The sequence below is a fragment of the Felis catus genome, chromosome A2, assembly GCF_018350175.1.
Source record: "Felis catus isolate Fca126 chromosome A2, F.catus_Fca126_mat1.0, whole genome shotgun sequence".
Taxonomy (NCBI): Eukaryota; Metazoa; Chordata; class Mammalia; order Carnivora; family Felidae; genus Felis; species Felis catus.
In genome coordinates this window covers 122,034,024-122,061,025 of record NC_058369.1, presented here as the reverse complement: position 1 = coordinate 122,061,025, position 27,002 = coordinate 122,034,024, and the positions used below count along the sequence as shown (strand labels likewise).

The window sequence follows — 27,002 nt, the reverse complement described above, 5'->3', positions numbered from 1 at the left end:
ATGAGATATTTAATAGTGACTTCCAAATAAAATGGTTTTCCTTAAAGCACTAGCAAGTCTTTATAAATATACACTAAATGAGTTCCAATGTGAAATTAAAAGTGAAGTGAAACTGTTCTTTAGCTTTTATGGCAGTTTGGTTTCTTCCTTTTTCTTGCTCTGAACAAGTAAATGACAGATAATGGCACCATACGGCTGGCTTCTTTAGAGTAACAGCTTCTTGAATAAAGTGTTATTCAAGGTTGAGGACATAAGGTATAAATTGAACAGGCTAACACTAAGCTAACTGCATAATGTTGAAATAAATATGCATATAGTAATGGTTTCCCAAAGAGATTTCTCTGAATGGCAATTAAGTAGCTATTGAGGGAAAAGTGGTTTAAACTATGAGTGAAAATCAAATCTCTCTTCTTTAAACAAACTCCCCCCCCCCACACACACATTTACTACTGCACTTTCATGATTATTTCAGATGTTTCAAAGAAAAATTGCTTAAATGGGTTTTAAAAATACATGAAATGCATTGCAAAAGAGCTCTGATTTTTAAATTTTATTTTTTAATGGTATTTACTTGGCCCCACAGCACCTATATCTTGTCTTCTGACCACTATCAAACATCTGTGTGCATTGAAACATGACAGAGAAGCACAATGTCTGTCCTTACATAGCTTAGAGCTGGGCTGTTAGGAACAGAACATCTAAAATGCAGGGCATATCAAAATAAGGGCCCGGCCCAGAATCCCAAAATAATCTGCTGCCAAAGCCTTTCCATCTGTCAGCTCACAGACAGGAGGTGGAAATCAAAACTAAACACGGATTTTACCAGCAGTCTCCTGTCTTTAAATTCAGAGACTGTACCTGGAACTGCGGAGAACAAAAACACATACAGGTCTAGAAGACAGAACCAGCCAATCAAAGTAAAAATAAATTTTTAGGGGCTCCTGGGTGGCTCAGTTGGTTAAGCGTCTTCTGACTCTTGATTTTGGCTCAGGTCACGATCTCACAGTTCCAAGCTGTCAGCGTGGAGCTTGCTTGGGATTCTCTGTCTCCCTCTCTCTCTCCCCTCTCTCACCCATGCTCGCTCTTGCTGTCTCTCAAAATAAATAAATAAACTTAAAAAAAAAAATCCAACTCGATTTCAGCTCAGGTCATGATCCCAGGGTGGTGGGACTGAGGCCCACATCAGGCTCGGCACAGAGCGTGGAACCTGCTTGGGATTCCCTCTCTCTTTCTGTCTTTCAAAAATAAATAAATAAATAAATATAAATTAATAATTAATTAATTTTAAAAATTTCATACGAACACTCCAATACTCCCAACCTAAAGAAATCACAGCCAGGCAAAGACCTAATAACTCTATGTCATCAAGAGGAAATCATAACACTAAACAAATCCTAGCCCTACCCAACCCATGTAACAAAAAACACGGGGTTACTGGCTCATGGAAGAATGAACAGCCTTCTAAGTCAGGATCTTACAGGGGCATATACCAAAAACTAGCCAGAATCCAGACAGGATGCTTTAAAGTGAAAATGACCGGGGTGCCTCAGTGGTTCAGTCAGTTAAGCTCTGACTTCAGCTCAGGTCATGAGTTCATGGTTTGAGCCCCACATCAGGTTCTGTGCTGACAGCTCAGAGCCTGGAGCCTGTTTTGGATTCTGGGTCTCCCTTTCTCTCTGCCCCTCCCTTGCTTGTGCTCTCTCTCTCAAAAATAAACATTGAAAAAAATTTAAATAATAATAATAAAGTGAAAATGACCAAGGAATAAAATGTCATGAAGTCCCACAGCCTTTCACCAGTTAACTCCTAGAATCACTCCTCAGTTCTGAGTTGGTTTTCCGATTTACCACTTTTTATTCCAAAGGCCTTACTTTGTGATCCTTTATAACTTCCAAGAGCTACTCTACATGATGTAAACCCTCTCTAAAACACCGGCTTTAGACAAAGTTAGTCTTACCCAGCTTCCTCAGTATTTTGAAAGCATGCCTGCAGACACTACTGGAGCAGACAGAAAGCCAAAAAACAAAAGGAAAAAAAAAAGGACAGAAAAAAACAGAAAAACAAAAGACTCAAACCTGACAAGTTTTGCACTGTTATCATAGCTGGATAAAGTTTCTGACCACCTCTTTTTTTCTGCGCCTCTTTTTTCTCCCACCTGTTTTTCTAAGTCTTGAAGCCCTTCCTCTGTGCAGTCTCCCCTTTCTAGACCAGAAGGCTGAAGGAATCATAGGCCTGAAGATACGGTTTGGTCAATCACAGGAGTGTTTCCTCAGTGGGGGTCATGGACTAACAAGATTAGGCAGGTGGTTTGGGTGCTTTGATGTAGAGTCAGTGGCTGGGACATGCTATTACTAAAGTCTGTAATTACAGTGAGTAAGGAGAGAGGAGAAGGATGGGGTGGTGGGGCTGTGGAAAATCATTTGGAGTCTAAGATAGTTAGGTTTACCTACATCTTATTTTTATATGGACTTTATTACCCCAAGAGATGATATTAGTAAGAAAAATGTATAGAAACCACAAAAAGCTTAAGTCACAAACAGCTAAGTCACAGTATGTTTCTAAAGAAAAATGTTAACTAAGTGCTAATATGCCATCCTACATATTCCTGGATACATCTGGCAAAGGGAGGTTATTAGAACAGAAGCGAGTGAGTAGGCTAGATAAAAGTAAGCCTGTTAGCTGGCCTTTCTGTCATACAGACGCCTCAAGTATCTGGAAGAATGTCAACTGGTTATGGAAGCACTCTCAGCCCAAGTCCAGCACTGTTGTTTGCCCTGGACACTGAGGACTCCCTCTCATAAGCATCACCTCATCCCCACCTCACCCTATACTTATATATATCACCACTGCCAGAAAATGCCCTTGTTTAGACAGTCAAGATCTTGCCATTCTCTAAACATATGATGAACAAGGGGGAAAGATTATTTTGGAGGTGAGAAATGTGACCTATCCTTCACCTCCCTTCCTTTCCCTTCAGTTCACATTAGTCACTCAAAACCTGATGTCCCTAACCTGATGTCCCAGAGATTACAAATGTAAAACATAATCTTTTGGGGGACAAAAATAAATTCTGACCCACGTAAAAATGAAGCAGAATTGTTTCAACATAGCAAGATTTCCTTTCCCATCCAATGCCAAGGTCATTCACGATTTTTACCAGCAGAATAATATGGGCAGTACCTGACTCTGATCAGTCCAGATCGAGGGGAGATCTCATTTCTAAAAGAATTTCCAATCTGGGCAGCAGCAAAAGGCAACTTTCCTTGGTTGAATTCCAAAAGTCTCTTAAAATTCAGGAAAATCCCCTGTGCAGTTTCTGGTCTCAGGTACCTAGAGTTTAAATAAATCAGTTGGTTAGAAGGAAAGAAATTGTTTTCCAAAAATCTGAAACTCTAGATACAAATCCTCAAAGTCCTAAATACTATACTATTTTTGCACAAAACTGTACATACGTGCCCTAAAGAAAAGTTTTAGGAATACACATTTTTCTTGGTGGCAAGCATTCTCAAGCACGTGTTAGAGAATGTATCAAGCAGTTGGTATGGTAATACTACTACTAGAAATGTGATTTTATTTGATCTCCCTAGTGAGCCAAATAGCACCTCTCAATGTCCCTAAAACCTGGTTAATCATTTACACGGAGGCAGACAACAGTTTTGGATCCTTCCGAAAATAAGACCCTGCGTAAGTGTACCTCTACGAACCCACCCAGGAGAGTGCTGCGGATGGCTCAAAAGAATCCATTATGGGCTAACACTTGACATTAGAGCTCACTCATCACGATCATTACAACAAGCCAGGCAATTTTCCGGATCCTCCCTGTCATTTTCTTTTCTGTGGTGTTCTACATTTCCAGCCAGAGGCTTCTTCTCTTTTCCTCCACGTTTTAAAGATACAGCCAAGCAACTACTCCAAGATATCCACTGTCCTCTATTTTATAGAAAGTATTCTGTGCAAAAGCACCAACTAAGAAAGCTTTCCCAACAGCCTGCTTCAAAATAAATATTTTGTGAAAAGAACTTTAAAACAAAAAAAGGGGGCACCTGAGTGGCTCAGTAGGTAAGCATCCAACTTCGGCTCAGGTCATGATCTCATAGTTCATGGGATCAAGCCCCGCATCGGGCTCTCTAATATCAGTACAGAGCCTGTTTCAGACCCTCTGTCTCCCTCTCTCTCTGCCCCTCCTGACACTCACCCTCTCTCTCTCAAAAATAAACAAACTTGAAAACAAAACAACAAAGAAAAATTAAATTATAATTTCACCCTCCTCTCACTCTAACACACCAACTCCTCATCTTGGTGGTGCTTTCCAGTTTTGATACACATAGAAGCAGAACTACAGTTTATATGCATTTTTTTTAAAACTGTAAGTCTGTTTGTTTATTTATTTTTAGATAAGCTCCACACCCAACATGGGGCTCAAACTCACAACCCCGAGATCAAGAGTCACATTCTCTATTAACTGAGCCAGCCAGACGCCCCTATATGCATTATTTATAAGTAGAATGTGTAAAATGATGTATTCATTATTTTTCCATTTTCTGAATAATCATAAAAATATAACATATTTAGCAGTTGCAGAGTATTTTACTAAAATGAACTACTTTACTATAATTTACTTAACCATCTCAAATTATTAAATAGATCATTTCTACTTTTAATTTATGTACTCTTGATAAATATAGCTTCCTTTCCTTTTGAATTATTTCCTCAGATAAATTCCCAGGAGTGGGATGATAGGTCAGAGGGTTTGGCCCATTTAATGACTCTCTGTATGTACTGTCAAAATGAAAGGCTTGCCTTTGGCCTCTCTCCATAAAATATCCCAAATCAACACAGTGTGTGACTAAAACAATTCCAGTAATACATTCTGTCACAATTACTTTTCATTGTTCTTTAGTTTCTACTCCAGGAAACATGATCTGTCTAGCTTCAGCCAATGCCTACACTCCATTATTCTACAATGAGACCGTAAGAAAAATATCTGAAGCTATGAAGTGTAATACTTTGGCTAAGTGTGTTAACATGGAGAATACAGATTCCAGCTCTGGATCATATTGTAAGCTGTTCAGCTTTCCTTACTGTGAAAACCACATCTTGTAAAATAACAAGCTAAACCTATGTTATTCAGTATGGTAGGCCACTAGTCGAATGCCTATTTAAATTAATTAAAATTAAATATATTTTAAAATTCAGTTCCTCTCAGAAGCACTAATGCCATTTCAAGTGCTCAAAAGCCACATGTGGCTGATGCCCACCATACTGGACAGCACAGATTATAGAACATTTCCCCCACTGCAGAAAGTTCTATTGCAAAGTGCTGATCTAGACAAAATTCTTCCCTAAGTGTCCTTCAGCAATAAATTCAATGACTTCCAAAATCATTCTTCAACTACCTCTTTTGCCCTATACAGCTATAATTAGAAGACATGATGATCACAGACTTTTATTTTGTGACAAAAAAAAATTATCACATACACTAAAAAAATTACATTCAGAAAGAATTAGAAGGAATATCCTTACTAATATGTCTGTCATTATTTCTCCTTAATATATTTATCTGCACTTTCTACATATCACTTATCAAAAGTTTTCCTTCATGGCTGATAATGATGTCTACTTTTTATTATGAGAAATTTTAATACCTTCATTACATAAAGAATAAGTGATACATACCCAGGCATGTTTCCTCCAGGCCCAATGAAGGTCTTGAACATTAAGTTAAAAGATACTGGAGGGGACAGATCATTTCCAGTAATGGGGGATTTTACATTATAGTTCACAAAAAGATCCCCAAGTTCTTGCTGTCCATAGTTATCAAGCTAAAGGATAGGTCAAGAAAATAATTAATGTAAAAGACTGAGGAAAAAAACAGGGCATAAGATAAGAGTATTATATATAAAACCCAGCCATCATTAAAAGTCACCCAAAACAAGAACATCAGAATTAACCTAATCCCCAAGATATCCAAATTAAAACCATAACCAGTTTATCAATTTATCAATTTACCATTTATCAATTTACCATTTACCATTCTAGAAAAATGGAGTATCTTTCTGGGACTGACCTAAAACTCACACATTCACCATCTCACAATGAAAGATAAAGCAAAAGTATCTCTGGTTCAGTTATAATAGTTACTGACTGGCAAGCATCTGAAATCATGTAAGTAAGTGTTCCAAGTTGAATTTTACCACTCTGTGCATATTTCAGTTAGGTTCACTTCCCTGTCTATTCATTAAATGTGCATATACCTTTTCTTTCCCACTAGATATTAAGATCTTGAAGGCAGAAGCTGTTTCTTATTCACGTCTGCTTGTTCCAATTTATTGCACATTTTACACATCGATAATCAATGCCAAACTCTAAAATAATGTATGACCCTCCAATTCAAAAATTTCAAATGACTATGACAAACCATCTAATACTGAAGAATATTCAAAACTTAAAAAAAAAAAAAATCTCCCAAGAGAAACAAAATAATTAGATAAATCAACTCATGGCCATAAGAACTGAGGCTCTGGAGTCAGAAAACGCTAGATAAACTGCCCAACTCTACCACTAATGGGTTATGTGACTTAAAATAAGTTCTTACCTAACCTCTCAGAGCCTCATTTTGCTTCTCTGTGAAACGGGAAAACAGAACCTACTTCACTATGAAGGGCTACTATGAATATTAACTACGTAGGGGCACCTGGGTGGCTCAGTCAGTTAAGTGTCTAACTCTTGATTTCGGCTCAGGTCATGATCTTGCAGTTCGTGAGTTCGAGCCCCGTTGTCAGACTCTGTGCTGACAGTGTGGAGCCTGCTTGGGATTCCCTCTCTCTCCCTCTCTCTCCTTCTCTGCCCCTCCCCTCCTTGTGCTCTCTCTCTCTCTCTCAAAATAAATAAACTTAAAAAAAAAAAAAGATTTTGTAAAGTACTTAGCACAGGGCCTGGCACATAGCATACATTATACTACTTACTAAGTGTCTTGACAAAGATATCTGATCGGGCCTCTAGATCTGACTACCAAATTACAAGAAATATAGAAACGGAGGAACATGTAAAATATCACTAAAATGATACAGTCAGCCAAATCCAGATAGTAGGAAACACTAAGGAACAAATGATTCAACTTTAAAAAATAATTTTTTAGGGGCACCTGGGTGGCTCAGTCGGTTGAGCATCAGACTTCAGCTCAGATAATGATCTAGCAGTTTGAGTCTGAGCCCCGCATCAGGCTCTCTACTGTCATTGTGGAGCCCGCTTTGGATCCTCTGTCCCCCCCTCTCTCTGCACATCTCCCGCTCATGCTCGCTCTCTCTCAAAAATAAATATACATTTAAAAATATATTACCAATTTTTTAAATGAAAGTTAAAAAATGACTTTAAAAACTGGTACATTCAGAAATAGGTCAGCAAAAATGGATACAGAAGAAAAACAATTAATTCTGAGCTACTGGATCCACATAACAGGAATAAAGCTCATCCTAACTCAGACGGTGAATCAGTGCTTTTAAAGAAGCTATCATGCTTCATACAGCTGAAAACGAATCAAAGGCACTAACAGGTGGAGAAAATATTATTACTCACTCAAGTAAACAGATGGGCCTTTGGCTGTGAATCCACCAGGGCCATTTCTGAGTACTAGACCACAGTCCCCAACTTTTCACTGAACATTACATTGACAGCTTGTATGTGTATCTGATATGGCAAATCAAAAAACAGACTGCTCTCCTAAGACCATGCATATGAGATGAAACAGAGTCAGATTTCAAACTATAAATTATGACTTAACAAATCAGCTAATTACTTCCTGGTCTGACACTTGACTCGGAAATGAATGAAACTGCTAAGATCAAAGATACATACTCACAGAAACTTAGTGGGTCTAACATACTAAATGGGAAACAGTAATTTAGGGGTAATTAGAAGTGCTTTTCATTTCTTCCTTCTATTAAAGGTCATGCCTTTGGAAAAGGAAATGAGAAATGAATGTGTAACTACAACTGTCAAAACTCAAGAACTGATTTACTAAACCATGAACAACAATACTAAAGTAATGAGCTTTAAGCAAAGGATAAAATATACCTCACAAGGACTAAAATCAATTGGCAGATTAGTCAACAGCCAAATTGAGATTTTCTTTCAATTTAAACGAGGAAGGAAAAAATTTCTCTACCGTTAGAAAGCTAGATATCACAGGGAAAAATCAGCATATTTGTAGAAAATAAGGCAACAGTGGAAAAGTATCTAATAAATTCTCATGAGTAAAAAGCAAAGAGGTAGGGATTCCTACATTCAGCCTCACATATATATATACCAATATAAAGAAAAGATGTATAAATATAGCAGTGGTGTGTGTGTGTGTGTGTGTGTGTGTGTGTGTGTGTGTGTGTGTGTGTATTTTTACCCAAGGAAGTACATAAAATTTAAGAGGTAAGCTTTGATGGACCTCATGATCAAACATGGTGTTGGAGAAATGTACTTTGCTTAAATGAATACACGACATGAGAAATCAGCAACATATGTACATGGGCATGTGCATATTCCTGGGGCAAAGAGGTGCAGTTTTCATAATATTCTTAAAGTGATCTGTGACCCAAAAGGAGGATAAGAACTATTTCTGATATAGAAGGTATTCCTGCACTTGGTAAAAGAATCGATTATCTCTATGGTCTCTTTTGTCTTCCCTAAACTTTGCCAACTTAGACAGAAATTATAAAACTTTTAGTCTATAGGGAAAGCAGGGGCCTGCTCATTGGGTTTTAACAATAACAGCATGGAGTCAGGGACGGTGCAACCACAAGTAGATCAAGTGGCTGATGAGACAGTGCTCATGAAGGTATCTTCCCCAAAATCTCTACAGCAAGACTGAACAACATTCATCTTCAGCCACTTGTCTGGTTTTTGCTATTGAATCCAGAAAACTGGTTTCGAAGGAGATAGAACAAATTTCATGCCTATTTACACTGAATTGCTAGTTTGGGCTAACATAAAGTATTAGCCACAAAAGGCAGTGAAAGAAGAAAATAAAAATGCAAAGAGAGACAGAAGGTAAACTCTACTTCTTTACAATTGTGGCCAGGGTCAGCGCAATGTGAAATTCAACAGTCACCAAACACTGAAAGAAAGACAGCACCTTCCTGAGTTACTGTGATAACATCTCTAAAGTACTCACCTGAGCCAAGACACTTTCCATCTCTGATTTCTTCTCAGCAGAGCACTTCTTATCAGACATCAATTTCTGTAAATGAGCTACAAGAACAGTGTTGGTACATGTCAATTTCAATCAATGGGAAAAAGGAAAATGCACTTTGAGATTCAGTGCTGAAGTGGTAAGAAAATGAATCCAAGGATAGTGTTCTTACTTTATATAAACTCCATGGTTGATTTTACAGGGAGAACCATAACACTGTCTTGATTCTTTTGTAGGACTTAGAGTTTCTACTTATCATGTATAAAAACTTCTTGTTAAATAAGGGACTTGATCCATACAGGCACACCTCAGATATATTGTGGGTTCGGTTCCAAACCACAATATAACAAATATTGCAATAAAGCAAGTCAAATGAATGTTTTGGTTTCCCAGTACATATAAAAGTTATGTCTGCATCATACTGTACTCTGTTAAATATGCAACAGCATTATATCTAAAAAAGTACATACCTTATTTAACAATATTTTATTGCTAAAACGCTATCATTTGAGCTCTCAGGAAGTCCTAATCACTGATCACCATAACAAATACAATAATTATGAAAAAGTTTAAAATATTTCAAGAATTACCAAAATGTGACAGAGACAAAGTGAGCAAAAGCAGTTGGAAAAACAGTGCTGATAGACTTGCCTGATACAGGGTTGCCACAAACCTTCCATTTGTAAAAAAATGCAGTATCTGCCAAGCACAATAAGGTGGAATGCAATAAAGTGAGGTATGCCTGTATATGTAAGATCTGCGCACTTTAATCTTTGTATGTTATGCCCCCCAATTTTATTTCAAATTTTTATTTAAACTGTAGTTAACATATATGGTAAAATTGGTTTCGGGTGCGCCAAAAAATTTTTAAGAGAAAAAATATGAGAAAACTTTAATCTAAACCCTTTGTTTTGATGAATTCAACCTGGAAGAGTATCTGAGATGAAAAACCATACCTTTTAACAGATGGTCAGCGCGAAAACACTCTCCATTTTTTACATCTTTCACCATGAAGTCAGCAAATTTATCTACGTGGCCAGAGGTCCTAAGTTAACAAATGCCAAGCCAACCTGTCACTTTCATACAAATTAAAACATAGACTTTACCTTATAAGACAATCTTCCTGCTATATGGAGTATATTAAGCTTATATCTATGCATCTGAGAGGTGGAAGCTCCCGTATGTATATAATGATGTATCCATGGTAGATAATAATGTATGCCGAGAACATTCTTCTTCAAATATATCCTCACCCTTTCCCTAAATTCTTTCTTCCCATAGGGAAAAGACATCAACTAGATTATACTTTTCCACAAGTTGCCATAAAGCATGTGCTACTTTGCAGAATCAATCAATCCATGCCTATCCCATTATTAACGATCTAAGCAAAGGCTGAAACCATAGGGAATGTAACTAGGCAAGAATTCATGATACTCAGTATGGATCCTGAATCTTAAAACTTCAACACAAATAGCAGTATTCAATTCTAAATGCATACACATCTTGGCCAAGAACTTCTAAAAACTCAAAGGAAATAATCATATATATTTGCAAAAACCCAACTATCAGATGTTCAGCAGACTCAAAAATGAGGAACGATTTAAATGCCTACAATATGGCACTAACTAAATAAATTACGGCACATCCACAAGAGAATACTATGCTGTCATTAAAAACGCTTTAGAAGAACTTTTAGCGATGTAAGTAAACGTTCACCTACGTCACATGAAAAAAGCAGTGCGCTGCTAATGTTGATGTATATACAGGGACTTCCAGAGACAGAACACAGTAAGAATAAATACAGTAATTTTAACATGGCTGTCTATGGACATTAGGTATGTATTTTGTTTGTCTTTATTTTCCAGATTTTTATACTGAATATGGGTAGTTTTTGTAATCAGGAGAAGTTACTTAAATATGCATTACTAAAGAATTTCAGCCCCCAAAGTAGAGATCTTACTTTAAAACTGGTTCAGGAGTAAGCATGGTACAATCAATCTCTAGGATCTGCTCCTCTTGGATAAAGTGCTGCCTCCAGGTCTGAATAATATTGTTCTTCAAAGCACATCCAACTGGCCCAAAATCATACAGACCACTAACGCCTATAAAATATGAATGAGTAAAACGTGGACTTTAACTTGTCACTCTAAGCAAATGAAAGCAAAAAGACACAAGAAACTGTAAGACTTCACATACTCCCTAAAAAGGTATTAAAAAGTCGGCAATTCGAATCCCTCAATACTGAAGAGTCTTACTTCCAGCTAGCTAACAGATGTAACATTTAAAAGCTCATACTCCATTTATTATATTTACACATTAAGAATTCCAAGTAGGTTTAGAAAAATACTAAAAGCAAATGATGGTCTTCCATATGTGAGAAACAGAATGAAAAAGCAGATTACAGTTTTGTGCCATAGATATAACTTGTTGCGGCAGCTGGTAGCAATGACCTAATATTTTAGCACCCAATTCTCTAAATTATTCTTGGGTATATGAGCCACTATACTTAATCTTGGGTATATGAGCCACTATATTTAAACCTTAAGAAGTTAAACATTTAGAGATCTGCTTAGCCAAACCTGAATCAAGTTTCAGTGGCAAAGTACTAAAAGTCTAATACTACTGCAATGATCTCCGCTAACTGAAAAATACCACTACACATTTAATCAGTAATTATATTTGCCTACAGATAGGCAGATAGGCAAATAAAATTATAGAGATTTATCTACATACCTGTGAAGAACGTTTTCTCTTGGCAGTTGCCATAAAGAATAATCTGGGGGACCCTGGCTTATCACTGCCCTTGTGTGGAGGTGCACAGTACAGCCGGCCAATGTTACAATGGCCCTCGAGTGCTCCAAAGAAGAGTCTATCTGATAGGTACATGGACATATTAAGTGCTTAATACCTGGGCCCCTACCAATTCCCTACATCCTAATGGAAAAATGCAGTCTTTAAGAATAAGTAGGGTAGGGGCGCCTGGGTGGCGCAGTCGGTTAAGCGTCCGACTTCAGCCAGGTCACGATCTCGCGGTCCGGGAGTTCGAGCCCCGCGTCGGGCTCTGGGCTGATGATGGCTCAAAGCCTGGAGCCTGTTTCCGATTCTGTGTCTCCCTCTCTCTCTGCCCCTCCCCTGTTCATGCTCTGTCTCTCTCTGTCCCAAAAATAAATAAACGTTGAAAAAAAAAATTAAAAAAAAAAAAAAAAAGAATAAGTAGGGTGGAAAGACATAAACAGATTTTACACCAAATGGTCAACTTTAAAGGAACAAAAGCAAAATATCCTGTTTTACGTGACTTGATACAATTAGGTATCAATTGAAAAGCCATGTTTTTGATTTAAACACATATTAAAGCCACCAACAACATAACTGCTCTATCATTAATCCCCTACCTCCATAAATAGCAAAAGCTTGATCGTAGAAAAATCTCCTCTTCAGGGTATCTTCCATTTTTGCTCTGTCCACAATGTCATCTTTGGGCTGTAATGCTAGCTCCTGTAAGGGATTTTTAAATAGAAAACATGTGACTGGAGGGGTGAGTGGAAATATGAATTTATATATGTGAATTCAGTTTATTCCTCAACAAAATTCAATATAAAATTTATCAGACAAGATTTTGATACCTTAAAAAAATAGAAACCTTAGGGTTTTTTTCCCCCTTCGAGTTACAGAAAAGGTACCTTTACTTAATTATTTAGCAAAGTATATGATCATTTCCAAGATTACAAGACTAAGCTTACTTAGATGCAGATACTGATAAGCAATGTCTGAATTTTTAGTGGATTACAGTAGTAAGATCATGAATTAGAATTCCACACGATTTCAATTTGGTGATGGGATGGGAGCAAGTATTAGATGGATATACCTTTTCCTTAAAAGAAAAAATTTAACACAAAACCACTATTTACAGGCATGGAAGAATTCATAAAGAAGAGTGAGCACAATGCCTTCCAGGGAAACTCATGGAGCATACTGAGTCTAGCATTTGGGGGAGGGGGAGGTCAGAAGTCAGGGAGGCTTCATAGAAAAGGTGACATGTTGAGATGCAATTTGAAAGGATGAGAAGTCTGCTGGGTAGCGGGGGAGGAGAAGGCATTCTGGATAAATAGAGATAAAGCAAATGATACTTGTTCAGACACTCTTCTAGGTCTTTCCCACCCTGACAGATTAACAATCCTAGACCAATTTACGTTCCTATTTTAGGATCCCAAGACTCACCTTTGCTTCCAGGACCCTCTTCCGAGCTTTGAGCTCTGCTACGGCTTTGTCTACATCTACTTGGGGTGCTTTATCTTCTTTCAGTTTTCGTACAAGATCTCCCTGTCCAACAAAGAGAATGTATAGTCAGGACTGGTTTCAGAAGTCAAGAAAAGTTTTGAATGTGTTTTTAAGCATGCCTTTTAAAAAGCATCTGTGTAAGAATAAGGCAATTCAAATGTTTATTACGTGAGAGGTCATAAATAACTGAAGGTCTGTGCCCTCAGCAAAACACAAAAACCCAGATTACTATACAAATAACTATTTTCTAAGGGGTAAGTACTAGTGTGCTTTCTTTTTCCTTTTGGGAGAGGGGACAAATGGAAAAGGAGGAGAGAAAAGCATTGATAAAAAGTATGAAAGAACAGGTTAGTAATGAGAACACGAAGAGCCAATAAATCAACCACCCTCCCCTTGAATCTCTCCCCTATTTACAAAAAACAGACTATATTGCTTTCCCACCTACTTCTCTGGCCATTTCTCTTTTTTTTAAGTTTATTTCATTTTTGAGAGAGAAAGAAAGAGCGTGAGTTGGGGAGGGGCAGAGAGAGAGGGAAAGAGAGAGAATCCCAAGCAGGCTCCGCATCGTCAGCACAGAGCCAGACACAGGGCTGAAACCCAAGAACCGTAAGATCATGACCTGAGCCAAAGTCAGAAGCCTAACCGACTGAGCCACCCAGACACCCCATTTCTTCTGGGTCACTACTGACTCATATTCCTCTGCCCTTTTCTATTTTTTTTTAACTTTTTTGTTTTTTTAATTATTGAGAGAGAGAGAGAGAGAGAGAGAGAGGGAGAGACAGAGCATGAATGGGGGAGGGGCAGAGAGAGAGGGAGACACAAAATTCGAAGCAGGTTCCAGGCTCTGAGCTGTCAGCACAGAGCCGGATGTGGGGCTCAAACTCAAACTGCAAGATCGTGACCAGAGCCAAAGTCGGACGTTTAACCGACTGAGCCACTCAGGCATCCCCCGCCTCTGCCCTTTTCTTAATTGTTAGAATTTTTCCTCACTGATTTCTCTGGAATATCTTGTTCACTTCCAACAACCTACCACCTGTACACTGATCCCAACACTTAAGGTAATGTGGTGGAGTAAGTAATCTGAGAAAGCAAACAAACATTACTTACATGGTCTGGGAAACTTCAAGCTGAGAAATTAAAGTTGTCAACTTGATAGAGCCTTTGGGTTTCCAGCAGAAGTAACTGCTCTCTAGACCTTCCACATAGGCTTTTTAGGATTTTCACAGATCAAGGTCACCAAAATAATAAGCACTCAACTCAAAATTTAAAAACCCATGAGGAAACAAGCCACCATAGATGAGACTCAACAGAAATGACAAATAACAGAATTAGAGCCTCCAAAGTATTAGAATGATCAAATACACTTTGTAAACGCTTAAGACGGTTTAAAAAAAAATAATGAAAGGAGTCAAAAACATGAGCAATAAATAAGAGACTATCAAAAACCATCAGGAAACCTGAAAAAGAACCACACAGGTTCAGGTCCCATGAGATGACAGGGGGAGAGAGTGAGGACTGGGGGAAATGAGTGAAGAGGAGTGGGAGACACAGGCTTCTAATTATGGAATGAATAAGTCATGAGGATAAAAGGTACAGCACAGAGAATATAGTCAATGATACCGTAATAGTGTTGTATGGTGACAGGTGGTAGTTATTCTTGTGGTGAGCACAACATAATGTACAAACCTGTCAAATCACTATGTTGTACACCTATGTTAACACTGTGTGTCAGATATACTTCAATATAAACAATAAAAAAGGGGAAAAAAGAACCACATCGATCATCTAGAAATGAATCACAGAAATTAAAAACTCACTGGACACGTTAAATAGCAGATCAAAGTAGAAGAGAGAATTAGTGACTTAAGAGTATAGACCTAAAAAAATTAGCCATGGGTAATCCATGGAATGGAGCAGCGAGACAAAGAGTTAAAAATATAAACAGGGTAATGAGACACAGAAAAAAAGAGAGTCTAACGTTTATCCAGCCAGAATTCTGAAAGAAAGTAAAGAAAATCTGTAAGAGGTTCCATTTGAAAAGATAATGACTAGGGCGCCTGGGTGGCTCAGTCGGTTGAGTGTCCGACTTCGGCTCGGGTCATGATCTCGCAGTGTGTGGGTTCGGGCCCCGCGTCGGGCTCTGTGCTGACAGCTCGGAGCCCGAAGCCTGCTTCGAATTCTGTGTCTCCCTCTCTCTCTGCCCCTCCCCTGCTCATACTCTGTCTCTCAAAAATAAATAAATGTTAAAAAAAAAAATTAAAAAAAAAAAAAGAAAAGATAATGACTATGAATTTTTCTATAATTGCTCAAAGACAGGAATTCTCAGATTTAGGAAGCACAATGAAATTCAAACAACATGCAAAACAAAAATCCACATCTAGACAAGTCTGTAAAATATGGTATTTATGAGGGATTAAAGACGTGGATTTTTCATCCCTGATCAGGTAACTGTGAAACCTTGAACAAGCTGAAACCTCTTTGAGCTCGTTTCCTCAACTATAAAATCAGGATGATAATACCTCACTGAATTGCTATAAAGAGTAAATGAAACAATTTAAGTAGAATATTTTCAACAGTACCTAACAAACATCAGACACACAAAAACTGATAGCTGTTATCATGCTATAAAACACCCGCACTTGGTTGTGGCTGAGTTATTTTCAAATACTTCAAACACAACTTGTTTATGACTGAATTATTATTGTTCTCTGTCCTAAACTTGTTCCTTCTCCTATGTATTGCTATTTGTTAACAACATCTACCACTTTCCAAACAAGAAACATCAAGTTATCCTTCTTTACCTCCAATATGTGGTCAGTTTCAAATTTCAATCTACACTCCCCCTTTCACACCTCACAAACTAGATTGCTAGAAGAGATGACCAGTTTGGTTCTCATCCAAAGGTGTCTGCACTGAGATACACTCACCCCAAACCACCCTAATTCATGTCATTTCTCTCCCACCTTTGTAAACTTCTCACAAACACATAGCATTCTTAGTTTGGTGACTGTTCCTACCCCCATGCTTTCAATAATGTTCATCCTCTTATCCAAAAGCATCTTCCTTCACTTAATGAAACTCATTTCCCAAATACTCCAGCATTACAATAGTTCCCCCTCTTGACGCTGTTTCAACTACAGGGTGAGTTTTCTATCCCAGCCCTTTGATCCTCAGAGGCTGGAAATGGGATCATGTCTTCCTTACTCCTCTCTGCACTTTCAAACTGATTTCTCTTTCCTCCTTCTAAAACACAAGCTCCTTTGAAGTGCCCATCATTACCCTTTCCTCTTGTTGCTGACATCTTCTAAGCTCCCACTTACTTCCTCCCCTCTTTCAGTGACAGTTTCCCTCTCTGCAATTCACTCTACTTTAGAATGTCCTGGTCAGGAGGTGACAAAGATGTTTATAATTACCTGAACCTAGAACCTAACTCTGCTTACATATAATAAGAAGTATTCTCCCAGTTTTAACATCCACTGAGTTTTCCAGGAATGCCAGGAAAATATAATTTAAAAGAAGACTAAACTATACACCGTTTTGTTCACAATTTTACAAAGAGTTATTATTTGAAACAAACAACAACATGTAACCAATGGCAATGTTGTCGTGGTATCTGGGCAACCAATAGGATACACCTTTATCAATGTGTATCCATTACAACCACACTCACTGTAAATCCATGTACAGGTATAAGCATTCGCTTACTTCTGCATAACTTCCAGTGGATTCATACCCAAGAATTTACACAATGAAATACACGTTATTTTAAGGGCACCTGGGTGGCTCAATCGGTTAAGTATCCGACTCTTGATTTTGGCCCAGGTCATGACCCCACGATTCGTGGGACTGAGCTCCAAATAGGGCTCTGCGCTGACAGCACAGAGCCTGCTTGGGATTCTCTCTCCCCCTACCTCTCCGGCCCTCCCCAGGACGCCGCATGCTCTCTCAAAATAAACAAACATTTAAAAAAAGAAATACAAATTATTTTATTATAGATTATTTCTTTGTATTACACTTAAAACATAATGTGTACACATACTTTAATTAGATTTTATAGATATTTTCTATGAATTTCATTATCAGATCGTAATGGGGGATTCCAAAATACCTGGTGTAAAAAGGGACACTGGGTCTGAAAGTTGAGAGCCACTGAATTAGTTATTCCTCTTATTTTATCATATGCAAATGAGTCTGGTATGATTATACACTAGCAGTCTTTATACTGTTGTACTGGCCTCTCCAGCTAAAGCAACTTCCTCAGTCATCTTCTAACTTTAGCTTCTTCATTTCACTTACAATAACTGAAGTCACCCTATCAATCCAGGGCCTTGCTTATTTACACACATTTTATTTGTCCCTGTCAGTATAAAGTAGGCCCTTTTAAGATGGGCATTCTGGCATGTCAATTCCGGCACTCAAATATTTGTTGATTGATATCACAAACTAAACCTAGCACAGTACAAAGCACTTAGTGTTCAGTCAATATCTACTGACTTATTCTTTACTCAGTGGTTCTTTTCCTTTCCTCTACCTACCAAGAGCACCTATCTCATAAATGTTCACTAACTGCTTTTTGATGAGGATAAGAACTCTGTGAAAACCTCTGTTTTGAAAAGAGGTTGGCAAATGGTGGTTCTTCATGAATGACTGAGTAAGTAAGCAAGTAGTTCTTCTGAATACCTATCCCCTATATGTCAAGTATTAGCACTCCCACATATTTCATACACTTTTTCTTTTGGAGCTTCTCATAGAACACTAGCAAGCAAAGCCACACGTAAAGGTAGACACAGGAAGAACTTAAAATAAATTCCCTTGAAGCACTTTTTTTTGGTCTTTTAAGGTTCAGGCATAGAATACATACATCAAAGAAAGTGCAGCTATTAAAAAGAAGCAGTATGTGAGTGAGGATTCCCCCACTGGGTTAGTCATCTGTAGAATGCAGTGAAGAAAGGAAATAATCGTGTTTATTCTGAATAATAGAATAATTAAACCGTGATTTATAATGATCCAATCCTGAAAACAAAAGAACTGGAGGTGATCTAAACATGGAATGAAGGTACTTAAGAAGTCCTAACTTCTAACTATTTTTCTTTCTTCTTTGTTCACCAATCAATTATATTTTGGGTTGTGCTTCCGTGCATGTTATGTGTGTACTGAATGAAACTGACATGAAATATCATCAACATCTCTAAATTATCCTTGAGAAGCTTAGTTCCTGGGTAAATTCCTACCATTAAGACATATATTAATAACTAAAAGCCTCTGATTATAAAGCAGGGTAGCTATTAGATGAGAAATCATTCCAAGGGATCTTCTTAATGGATCCTTCATATATATCATGGTGCATATTCAGTTGGCCAAGAAAACCCAACAAGAAAACATTTTCTGGCCTTGTAAGATGCTGCCTTTACACATACGTGGGTAGAGGACTCTTGTTGAGTTCATCTCAGATTCCCAAGTGTATTATAATCCTTGACAAAACTTCATAAACTTTTCACTTGCCCTTTGGATTAAGCAAGAGCTTTAATGTACACTCACAGTCCAGAAAAATCAAAGCAGAGAAAAATCCAGGGCTCTTAACCCTAAGACTTCTTACTGCTACCAAGATGAGAGTTTCACCTGTATCTTCCCCATCACAGCAAAAGAAAATGTGAAATACTGAAACACAAGTAATGTTATTCACATGTCTATTCCCACCATTAGACATGTAAGAGGTTCAGACAGTAAATCATTATTAAAGACCTCCCAAGTAAGCACTAAAAAGGTTCCTCTATCATCCTATCTCACCAAATTCAGAAGACATCAATCCTCTTGTAAAGGTGCAAAATGTTACCAAACTGGCAACCCCAAGAAAATGTGAGCTCCATGCCAGCAATGGTTTGTTTGGTAACACTAGTGCTCTAACAAGCCACAATCCTTTCAGAACAATACTTAACATTTACCAAGAGTATACTAGGCACTGTGGGCAGCATTCTGAGCCCTTTACATTCCCCTAACACATCAGTTCTACACCTTCTTGGTCTTAGAACCCCTTTCTACTGTTAAAAATTACTGAGGATCCCAGGGTGCCTGGGTGACACGGTTAAGCAACCAGCTCTTGGTTTCAGCTCAAGTCACCATCTCACAGTTCATGAGTTCGAGCCCTACATCGGGTTCTGCACTGATAGTGCAGAGCCTACTTGTGATTCTCATTCTCTCTCTCTCTCTCTCTCTCTCTCTCTCTCTCTCTCTCTCTCCCCACCCCCCCTCGCAAAATAAATCAATAAACTTAAAAAAAAAATACCGAGGATCCCAAACAGCTTTTGTTATTGTGGGTTATTTCTACCTATTTGTGCTATATTAGAAATTAAAATGCATGATGGGCTAAATGGGTGATGGGCATTAAGGAGGGCACTTGTTGGGATGAGCACTGGGTGTTACACGGAAGTGGTGAATCACTAAATTCTACTCCTAAAACCATTATTACGCTACATGTTAACTAACTTGGATTTAAATAAAATTAAAAAAAAAAAAAACTCAAAAGCTGAGCGGGGCTCGATTCAAAAAAAAATTTTTAATGCAAATTTAAAAATATTTATTAATTCTTTTAAAGTAAAAATAAAAGCTCAATATGTGCTAATGTGAATAAAAATAACATTTTTGTAAAAATGACTGTATTTGCCAAAACAAAATGAAAAACAGTGACAGTTTTGTAATTTTGCAAATCCCTTAATTTCTAGCTTAATAGAAGACAGTTAGATGTGTGTATCTGCCCATCTTGCAAAATAACATTTAATGGTAAAGTATACAAAGAATATCATAAGGGAGAATTTTAAAAGTCTTTTCAAATAATTGTGAATATTCTTCTTTAGACTATGCCAAAATTCTGACAAGTCGTAGTTTCTTAAAGGTTAGTAGCAATGTGGAATTGGAAACTATAACAAGGAACTTTTTATACTCTGTTACATTAAATTCATTAATGTATCTTAGACTCTGAATAAATCTCTTACCAATATTTGATTCCATAACAACATGTATTGGTCATTTGGAAAATGTTAACCCAGTTATGTAGAACTTCTAAATACTGACCTGTTTATCACACTGTATCAAAACAAGTACATTTGTTAATATCACCACTCATCCCATCAGAAAAGTCTGTCAAGCTTATGCAGCAGGTAAGTTTTCCAAAACTCTAAAATTAACCGAAAACCTGATGTTATTATTGGCTACATATACCATCAGTTGTTTCCTTGAAATGACAGACTCACGTCACTCATTTTCCAGGAAATGAATGCTCAAACTGAATTTTACAAATAGTGTTCTGTGAAAATAAGCAGATAGGTCAGCTTGCAACTCAATCACACGAGTGTTCTTCCTGAGACAATTATCGTATTTCAGTATGCTTTATGTGTATTTCCCATTTTGTCATACAGAACATTAAGAAGATGTACGAACAAAGGCCTGGATTTAATAAAATTAATAATTTTTACTGCTCCATCAAGGACACTCTAAAGCAAAACTGACTTCTTTTTTTTTTTTTTTTTTTAACTGTCAGAGTATGACAGACAATAGGACTTGGTTTGGTGTCCTCATTTGATTAGCAGTAAGGGCAGGCAGTTATATTCACCACTGCTTTTGCGTTTTCAGTGCAAATAACAACACAGTAAAAAACGAAAATAACATCTCAGTTTTATTATGAAACTGACTTTGACCTTAAGGACCACCAAGGGTTTGCAGAGCAGAGAACCACTGCCATAGAGCAATAGTTCCCAAACAAGACACTCCAAGACAGAGGTTTTTCCAACACACAGTAAAAAGGAAAAAAAAATTAAAAGGGACAATGCATTAGATCTTTTTTTCAAACCTAAACCTATTAAATATAAAAAAAAATTAATTAATAAATAATAAATATAAAAGGCTGCTTAAAAACGGGGATACAGAGAAAGGGGAGCCCTCTTGCACTGCTGGTGGGAATGCAAACTGGTGCAGCCACTCTAGAGAACAGTATGGAGGTTCCTCAAAAAACTAAAAATAGAACTACCCTACAATCCAGCAATTGCACTATTAGGTATTTACCCAGAGGATACAAAAATACAGATTTGAAGGGGTACATGCACCCCCATGTTTATAGCAGCATTATCAACAATAGCCAAACTATGGAGAGAGCCCAAATGTCCACCAACTGATGAATGGATACAGATGTAGTATATATACACACAATGGGATACTACTCAGCCATCAAAAAGAACAAAATCTTGCTATCTGCAACGTGGATGGAACTAGAGTGTATTATGCTAAGCTAAATAAGTCAATCAGAAAAAGACAAATATATGATTTCACTCATATGTGGAATTTCAGATATAAAACAGATGAACATACGGGGAGGGGGGTAAAGAATAAAGGGAAACAAACTACAAGAGACTCTTAACAATAAAGAAAACACTGAGGGTTGATGGAGGGACATGGGTGGGAGATGGGCTGGATGGGTGATGGGTGAGGGGTAACTAAGAAAGAGCACCTGTTGTGATGGGGGTGTTGTATGTAAGGGATGAATCACTGAATTCTACTTCTGAAACCAATATTGCACTGTATATTAACTAACTAAAATATTAAAAACAAATAAATAATTAAATTTTTAAAACGGGGTGCCTGACTGACTCTGTTGGTAGATCATATGACTTTTGATCTCCAGGTTGTGAGTTCGAGCCCCACCCTGAGTATAGAGATTACTTAAAAAATAAAGCCTTAAAAAAAAAAAAAAAGACTGTTCTTTTAGTTATAATGTGCTTTTCTGTATTAAAATATACTTTCTTTTATAAAATGAAAGGGAAAAGCAGATGGTGGTCTGAGGATTACACAAATTTTTTAATTACTCTTATTTGGCAAAACGAAGGTTGGCCATACTGTGCTTATACCCACCTTTTTTTAAAACTCAATTGCCCTGGGCTGCCTGGCTGGCTCAGCTCAGGGAGCATGTGAATTTGAGCCCAAACTTGGGAGTAGAGATTACTAAAAATAATAATACTAATAAACTTCAACTGCCTTAGGGTGCCCTTGATCAAACAACTAATGCGTTTTCTAGATACTCTGAAGCCCTCCAACAAGTTCCATAACTAATTCTCCAGGAAATGACTAAGAATATGCCATAGGAAAATACATTTCAGTCAATCAACAAATGAAAAAGCAGCAGCATCCATGTAGTCTAGAAGATTAGCAAATTTATATAAAACACATGACGGGCACCTGGGTGGCTCGGTCGGCTAACTTCACCTCAGGTCATGATCTCAAAGACAGGTCATGATCTCACTGTCTGTGAGTTCAAGCCCCAGGGCGGGTTCTGTGCTGATAGCTCAGAGCCTGGAGCCTGCTTTGGATTCTGTGTCTCCTTCTCTCTCTGCCCCTCCCCCTCTTGTGCTCTGTCTCTATCAAAAATAAATAAATTTTTTCAAAAATTAAAAAAAAAAAAAACAAACACATGCCACTAACAAGACCAGTTGTTAAGTGCCTTAAAAATCCCACTCCAAGAATGTCTTCAACTGCACAAACTTCCCAATGGAAGTATGTCAAATGGATAGATGTGATAGTGTCTCATCTCCTCATAAGCAAAAAAAAAAAAAAAAAAAAAAAAAAAAAAAAAAAAAAAAGGCTTTAAGTAAGTGATCTTTAAATTCCCTTCCAGCTGACACTGGAATCTGTGTGATTCAAAGTTCCAGGTAGCTAACTGATACATGTGTGGTCCTAGAGAAATGGAAAAAGAACTCGAACTAACTGACATCAACTAACTTACATCTTCAGAAAAAAATCTTAAAGTCCCAAAAACAAAAACAGAAAAACAAAACAAAACAAAACCCCAAGCTAACATAAACAATACACTAATAGTAACTGCATCGGAAAGTTGTTCCATGATCAAAGTTGACTTCTGTTACACTAGTCCCATAGTCTTACTACACATGGATAATCTGCACAGCAGTTTCAGGCAAACGTGGCAGAGGGAGGGGTTTGGGGGTGTGTTTTCCCAAATTAGATGTATTCTCCTTCTTCAAGTAAAAGATATGGAAAAAAAATTGTGACTTACAGGAAAGACAAAGGAACCACACCTAATTTATTTGGGTAGGGTGGGTGGAGGGAGATGGAGAATAAGCATACACAGCCTTCTGACCCCAAGAATAAGAAGAAATTAAGCCTATAGTGAAATTTCAAAACAAAATACTATTGAATCAGTCACCCTCAAACTAGAGAGAAGCGGACATTACAAAGTGGCAAAATTTGCTGAATTTTTGGCAACTGTGCCCCAATGAATTATTTCCGAGAGACAGAGGGTTCCACCCTCCGTAGCTAAGGGAAGTTATTGCATCAGGCACCCGTGCAGGAGAAACCTATTTGGTATTTACTCCTAGGTCATCAATTCTGGGGTCCTATTCCAAGCTTTTGGCTCTGCCTGACTTGATGTAGGAATCCACTTGAACTAATCTTTTCCTTGTCCTTTCTAAATTCTAATATTCATGCAGTACCCTAGGAAAAGGAGGCCTGTATTAAATTACCAAGCACTCCAGTCCATGAAACTTCCCTCCTTTCCGCAAAATCAAATTTCAGTGTTCCATACAGAGGATGGCTGACTTCACCCAGGAACCCAACAATATTTAGTTTCCCAGGTTTACGATCTGAAAGCTCACTCACTCCGAGTAGTCTAAAAGACTATTAAGAACCCAGAGAAGATGACAGGAGCGAAGGACGATGAGCTAAGGATGATGAACTCACATCATGATTAGAAAAAGAAGTTCAACACCTCCTCACATCCACGCTTCAACTTATTTCTCAGCCGATCATCCGGCAAAATCAAGCACTAAATGAAGGAAGGTGTCAAGGAGGAAACATTGTTCAAAGCATCCTGAAGATTTACAAAAAAAAAAAAAAAAAAAAAAAAAAGAGCCCGGTCTTAAGACAAAACAGACAGCTTCTCCTCTGACCGGGAAAGAACTGGGAACCTCACCACCCGGGTGGCACAAAGAACACCGCAGAGATTGGAAAACTGAAGTTGAGGTTATTGAGCTAGGCCAGGAGAAGTACCAAAGGTCACAGATCCCAGCCCCATGGGAGAGAGGAAAGGCGCAGACATTAACAAGGATTGGGGAAGGAGAGCAGATCGCGAGCAGAGGGACTCAGGATGTCGAAGGGGATCCGAGGGAGGCACCCAAGCAGAGGCTAGGACGCGTGTCCACGACACGGAAGGTGGCCGACGCACGCGGGGACTTGAGTCCGAATCGGGGGAGACGAGGAAGATGCCAGGAAACCAAGGGCTTCCAGCGGATGAAGGAGAGGAGCAACTCGCGAGGTGGACGGGTGCCCGAGGGGGACAGAGGATGACGCGGAGCAGACCAGAGGGAGAAGAGCCCGGGGCCGAGGGGAGACGCAGAATGCCGGTACCTGCTGGCGCACTGCGAGCCTGAGAGGGGCGAGCACCTCCTCAGCCCCGGTGCCGTCCATGCTGCTCCGGGAGGCTGCGGCGGGGAATGAGGTCGGGGCGCGGGCGGGCGTGCTGAGGCGCCGGCAGGGCCGGAGCAGAGGCTGGGCCGGGAGCCGGGACGGCAGCGACAGCAGCAGCACGGCGCGAGCGGCTCTAAGCAGCGCTGGGCGCAGAGAGGGCATGAGCCGGCGGGCCTGGGCGGTCCGGGGCGGGCGGCGGCGGAAGCGGCGCGCGCGGCCCGGCCCGGAGCATGATGAAATCGCCGCGTAAACGCCGCGGCGCGCGCGCAGGCGCACATTTCCCAACCCCGTGACGCCGCGCCGGGTGGGCGACCGCCAGCAGATTCGACACAGAACCCGCAATCCTTCGGAGCCTGGAGAGGGCTCGTTCCACCTCCGGCGCCTGGGAGGGCTGCGGGATCTCAGGTAACACCCCGCCAACAGACTTGCACAAAGATGCGTCAGGCCACCCCCCAATAGAGTGGACAGTCCAAGACGCAGACGCATCCGAGACCTGCAGACAGAGACGCCCGAGGACCTTCAAAGCATAGGCTTTGGGCACCGCACTGGGGCTCACCCACGGGAATACACAGTTCTGTTTGTGTTCTTGCGCTCCCAGTGCCTTAAAGGTTCATAAAACATCGACTCTAGGACGCAGACTCAATGTTGCTCAGGCTCTCCTGTTCCTCACACGAGGAAACAAAAGACTTGGTTAATGATTTGCCCGTTTTACCACGCCCTTGCCTTGTCGACCTCAAGAAAATAGCTGCGGAGAGGTGAGGGGCTATTTGGAGAAGGTCAGTTCTGAGCAACCTTTGCAGAGCGAGCAGGGTTTGACCCAGCAGAGATGTGGAAAAGCGAGAAGCAGAGAGAGGAGGAAAGACTAGGAAACAAGGTAATGCAGGGGAGTGGAGCTGAGAATCCCTCTGCATGGCCTTGCCGCAGCCCATCTGCCCTCTTGTGCTTGGGCCCCCGCTGAGGACCTTCTGGAGATGACTCCCTCCCTCCCCTCTGCCCCAAAGGTGGGTGGGCTGGCAAAGCTGGATTCCCTTTCCAGAGAGAATGGATATTAATTATATTGCGTTAAAGATAAAAGTGTTGGTTATAGAAAAAGCATTGGGCACACCCACCAGAATGTCCAAATGAAAATTATGGAAAATGCCAACTAAGGCTCTGGGACTGTCCCACACTGCTGAGAGGAGTGTCAACTGGTTCAGCCACGTTAAAGAACTGTCTGGGGTTTCCTGCTAAAGCCAGCCACACACACCTTCCCTGTGACCCACAGTTCCACCCCAGGAGTTTAGGAGAGTAGACAGACTCACCAAAATGAAGTTGCCTTTCCCACTACTATGGAAATCCATATTCTCTTCTTCCCGTTCCAATACGTGGTTCTGGAAAAGTACTGACAGTTTAGCATAAGCAGGTCAAGTGCAGAAGAAGCTTCTGCAATATTAAGCAATTTGTGTTTTAAAAACTTTTATTTCAAGATTTGACACTCATTAATTACAGTTGTAGTTGGCTTCCCTTTAATAGGTAATTTTGGATTTAGCTTAATATTTGTAATGAAAAACAATTCTAATTTTTACATATATTTTTATTTGAATTTTTATGAAAAGTTCAAATTCTGTATACTTTGGAAACAATTATATATATATATATAATTGTTTCCAAAGTATACAGAATATATATATATATATATATATATATATATATGTATATCTTTAATTCTTTAGATGAATAATGTCTCATTGACAATCTCAGCTTTAGTCTCCAAATCCCTTTTTCCCCACTCTGGTTCATCCTCCCCACTGCTGCCTCAGTAATTATCCCTAAAAGGCAAAACTGTGCATCTTCAATAGGTCCACATGGCCCTTAGTAGAATTTCCTAAGGGTTTCCCTTAAAAAACTGTATCTACAAGACAATAATAATAGATTATATTCATTGAAGGCTTACTACATACCAGTTAGCATTTTAAGTATCTCCTGCATTTTATTCACGGCCCAGTGAGATGGACTCCATAATAATTCCCATTTTATGGGTTCAGGGTTCAGGACACTAAGATATAAACAACTTGTCTCTGGTCACACTACTGAGTGGAGG

At 39.0% G+C, this 27,002-nt stretch overlaps 1 protein-coding gene and 1 long non-coding RNA gene across 4 annotated transcripts in view; one reads left to right on the top strand and one right to left on the bottom strand.

Moving 5' to 3' along the window:
* GARS1 (glycyl-tRNA synthetase 1) overlaps positions 1 to 25,135 on the bottom strand; it is a 45,478-nt gene extending 20,343 nt beyond the window's left edge. The window contains exons 1-8 of the mRNA XM_003982939.6: positions 24,863 to 25,135; positions 13,400 to 13,501; positions 12,574 to 12,676; positions 11,142 to 11,283; positions 10,138 to 10,226; positions 9,164 to 9,240; positions 5,677 to 5,822; positions 3,181 to 3,330 (exon numbers count right to left, since the gene is read on the bottom strand). Of these exons, the coding sequence (XP_003982988.4) occupies positions 3,181 to 3,330; positions 5,677 to 5,822; positions 9,164 to 9,240; positions 10,138 to 10,226; positions 11,142 to 11,283; positions 12,574 to 12,676; positions 13,400 to 13,501; positions 24,863 to 25,084 (1,031 nt within the window). The 5' untranslated portion in view covers positions 25,085 to 25,135. The remainder of the gene's footprint in view (positions 1 to 3,180; positions 3,331 to 5,676; positions 5,823 to 9,163; positions 9,241 to 10,137; positions 10,227 to 11,141; positions 11,284 to 12,573; positions 12,677 to 13,399; positions 13,502 to 24,862) is intronic.
* A 2-nt stretch (positions 25,136 to 25,137) lies between these two features.
* The window catches only part of LOC123383926, a 37,276-nt gene continuing 35,411 nt past the window's right edge, over positions 25,138 to 27,002 (top strand). For all 3 annotated transcript variants that reach the window (XR_006594350.1, XR_006594351.1, XR_006594349.1), the window contains exon 1: positions 25,138 to 25,327. This is a non-coding gene — a long non-coding RNA (uncharacterized LOC123383926). The remainder of the gene's footprint in view (positions 25,328 to 27,002) is intronic.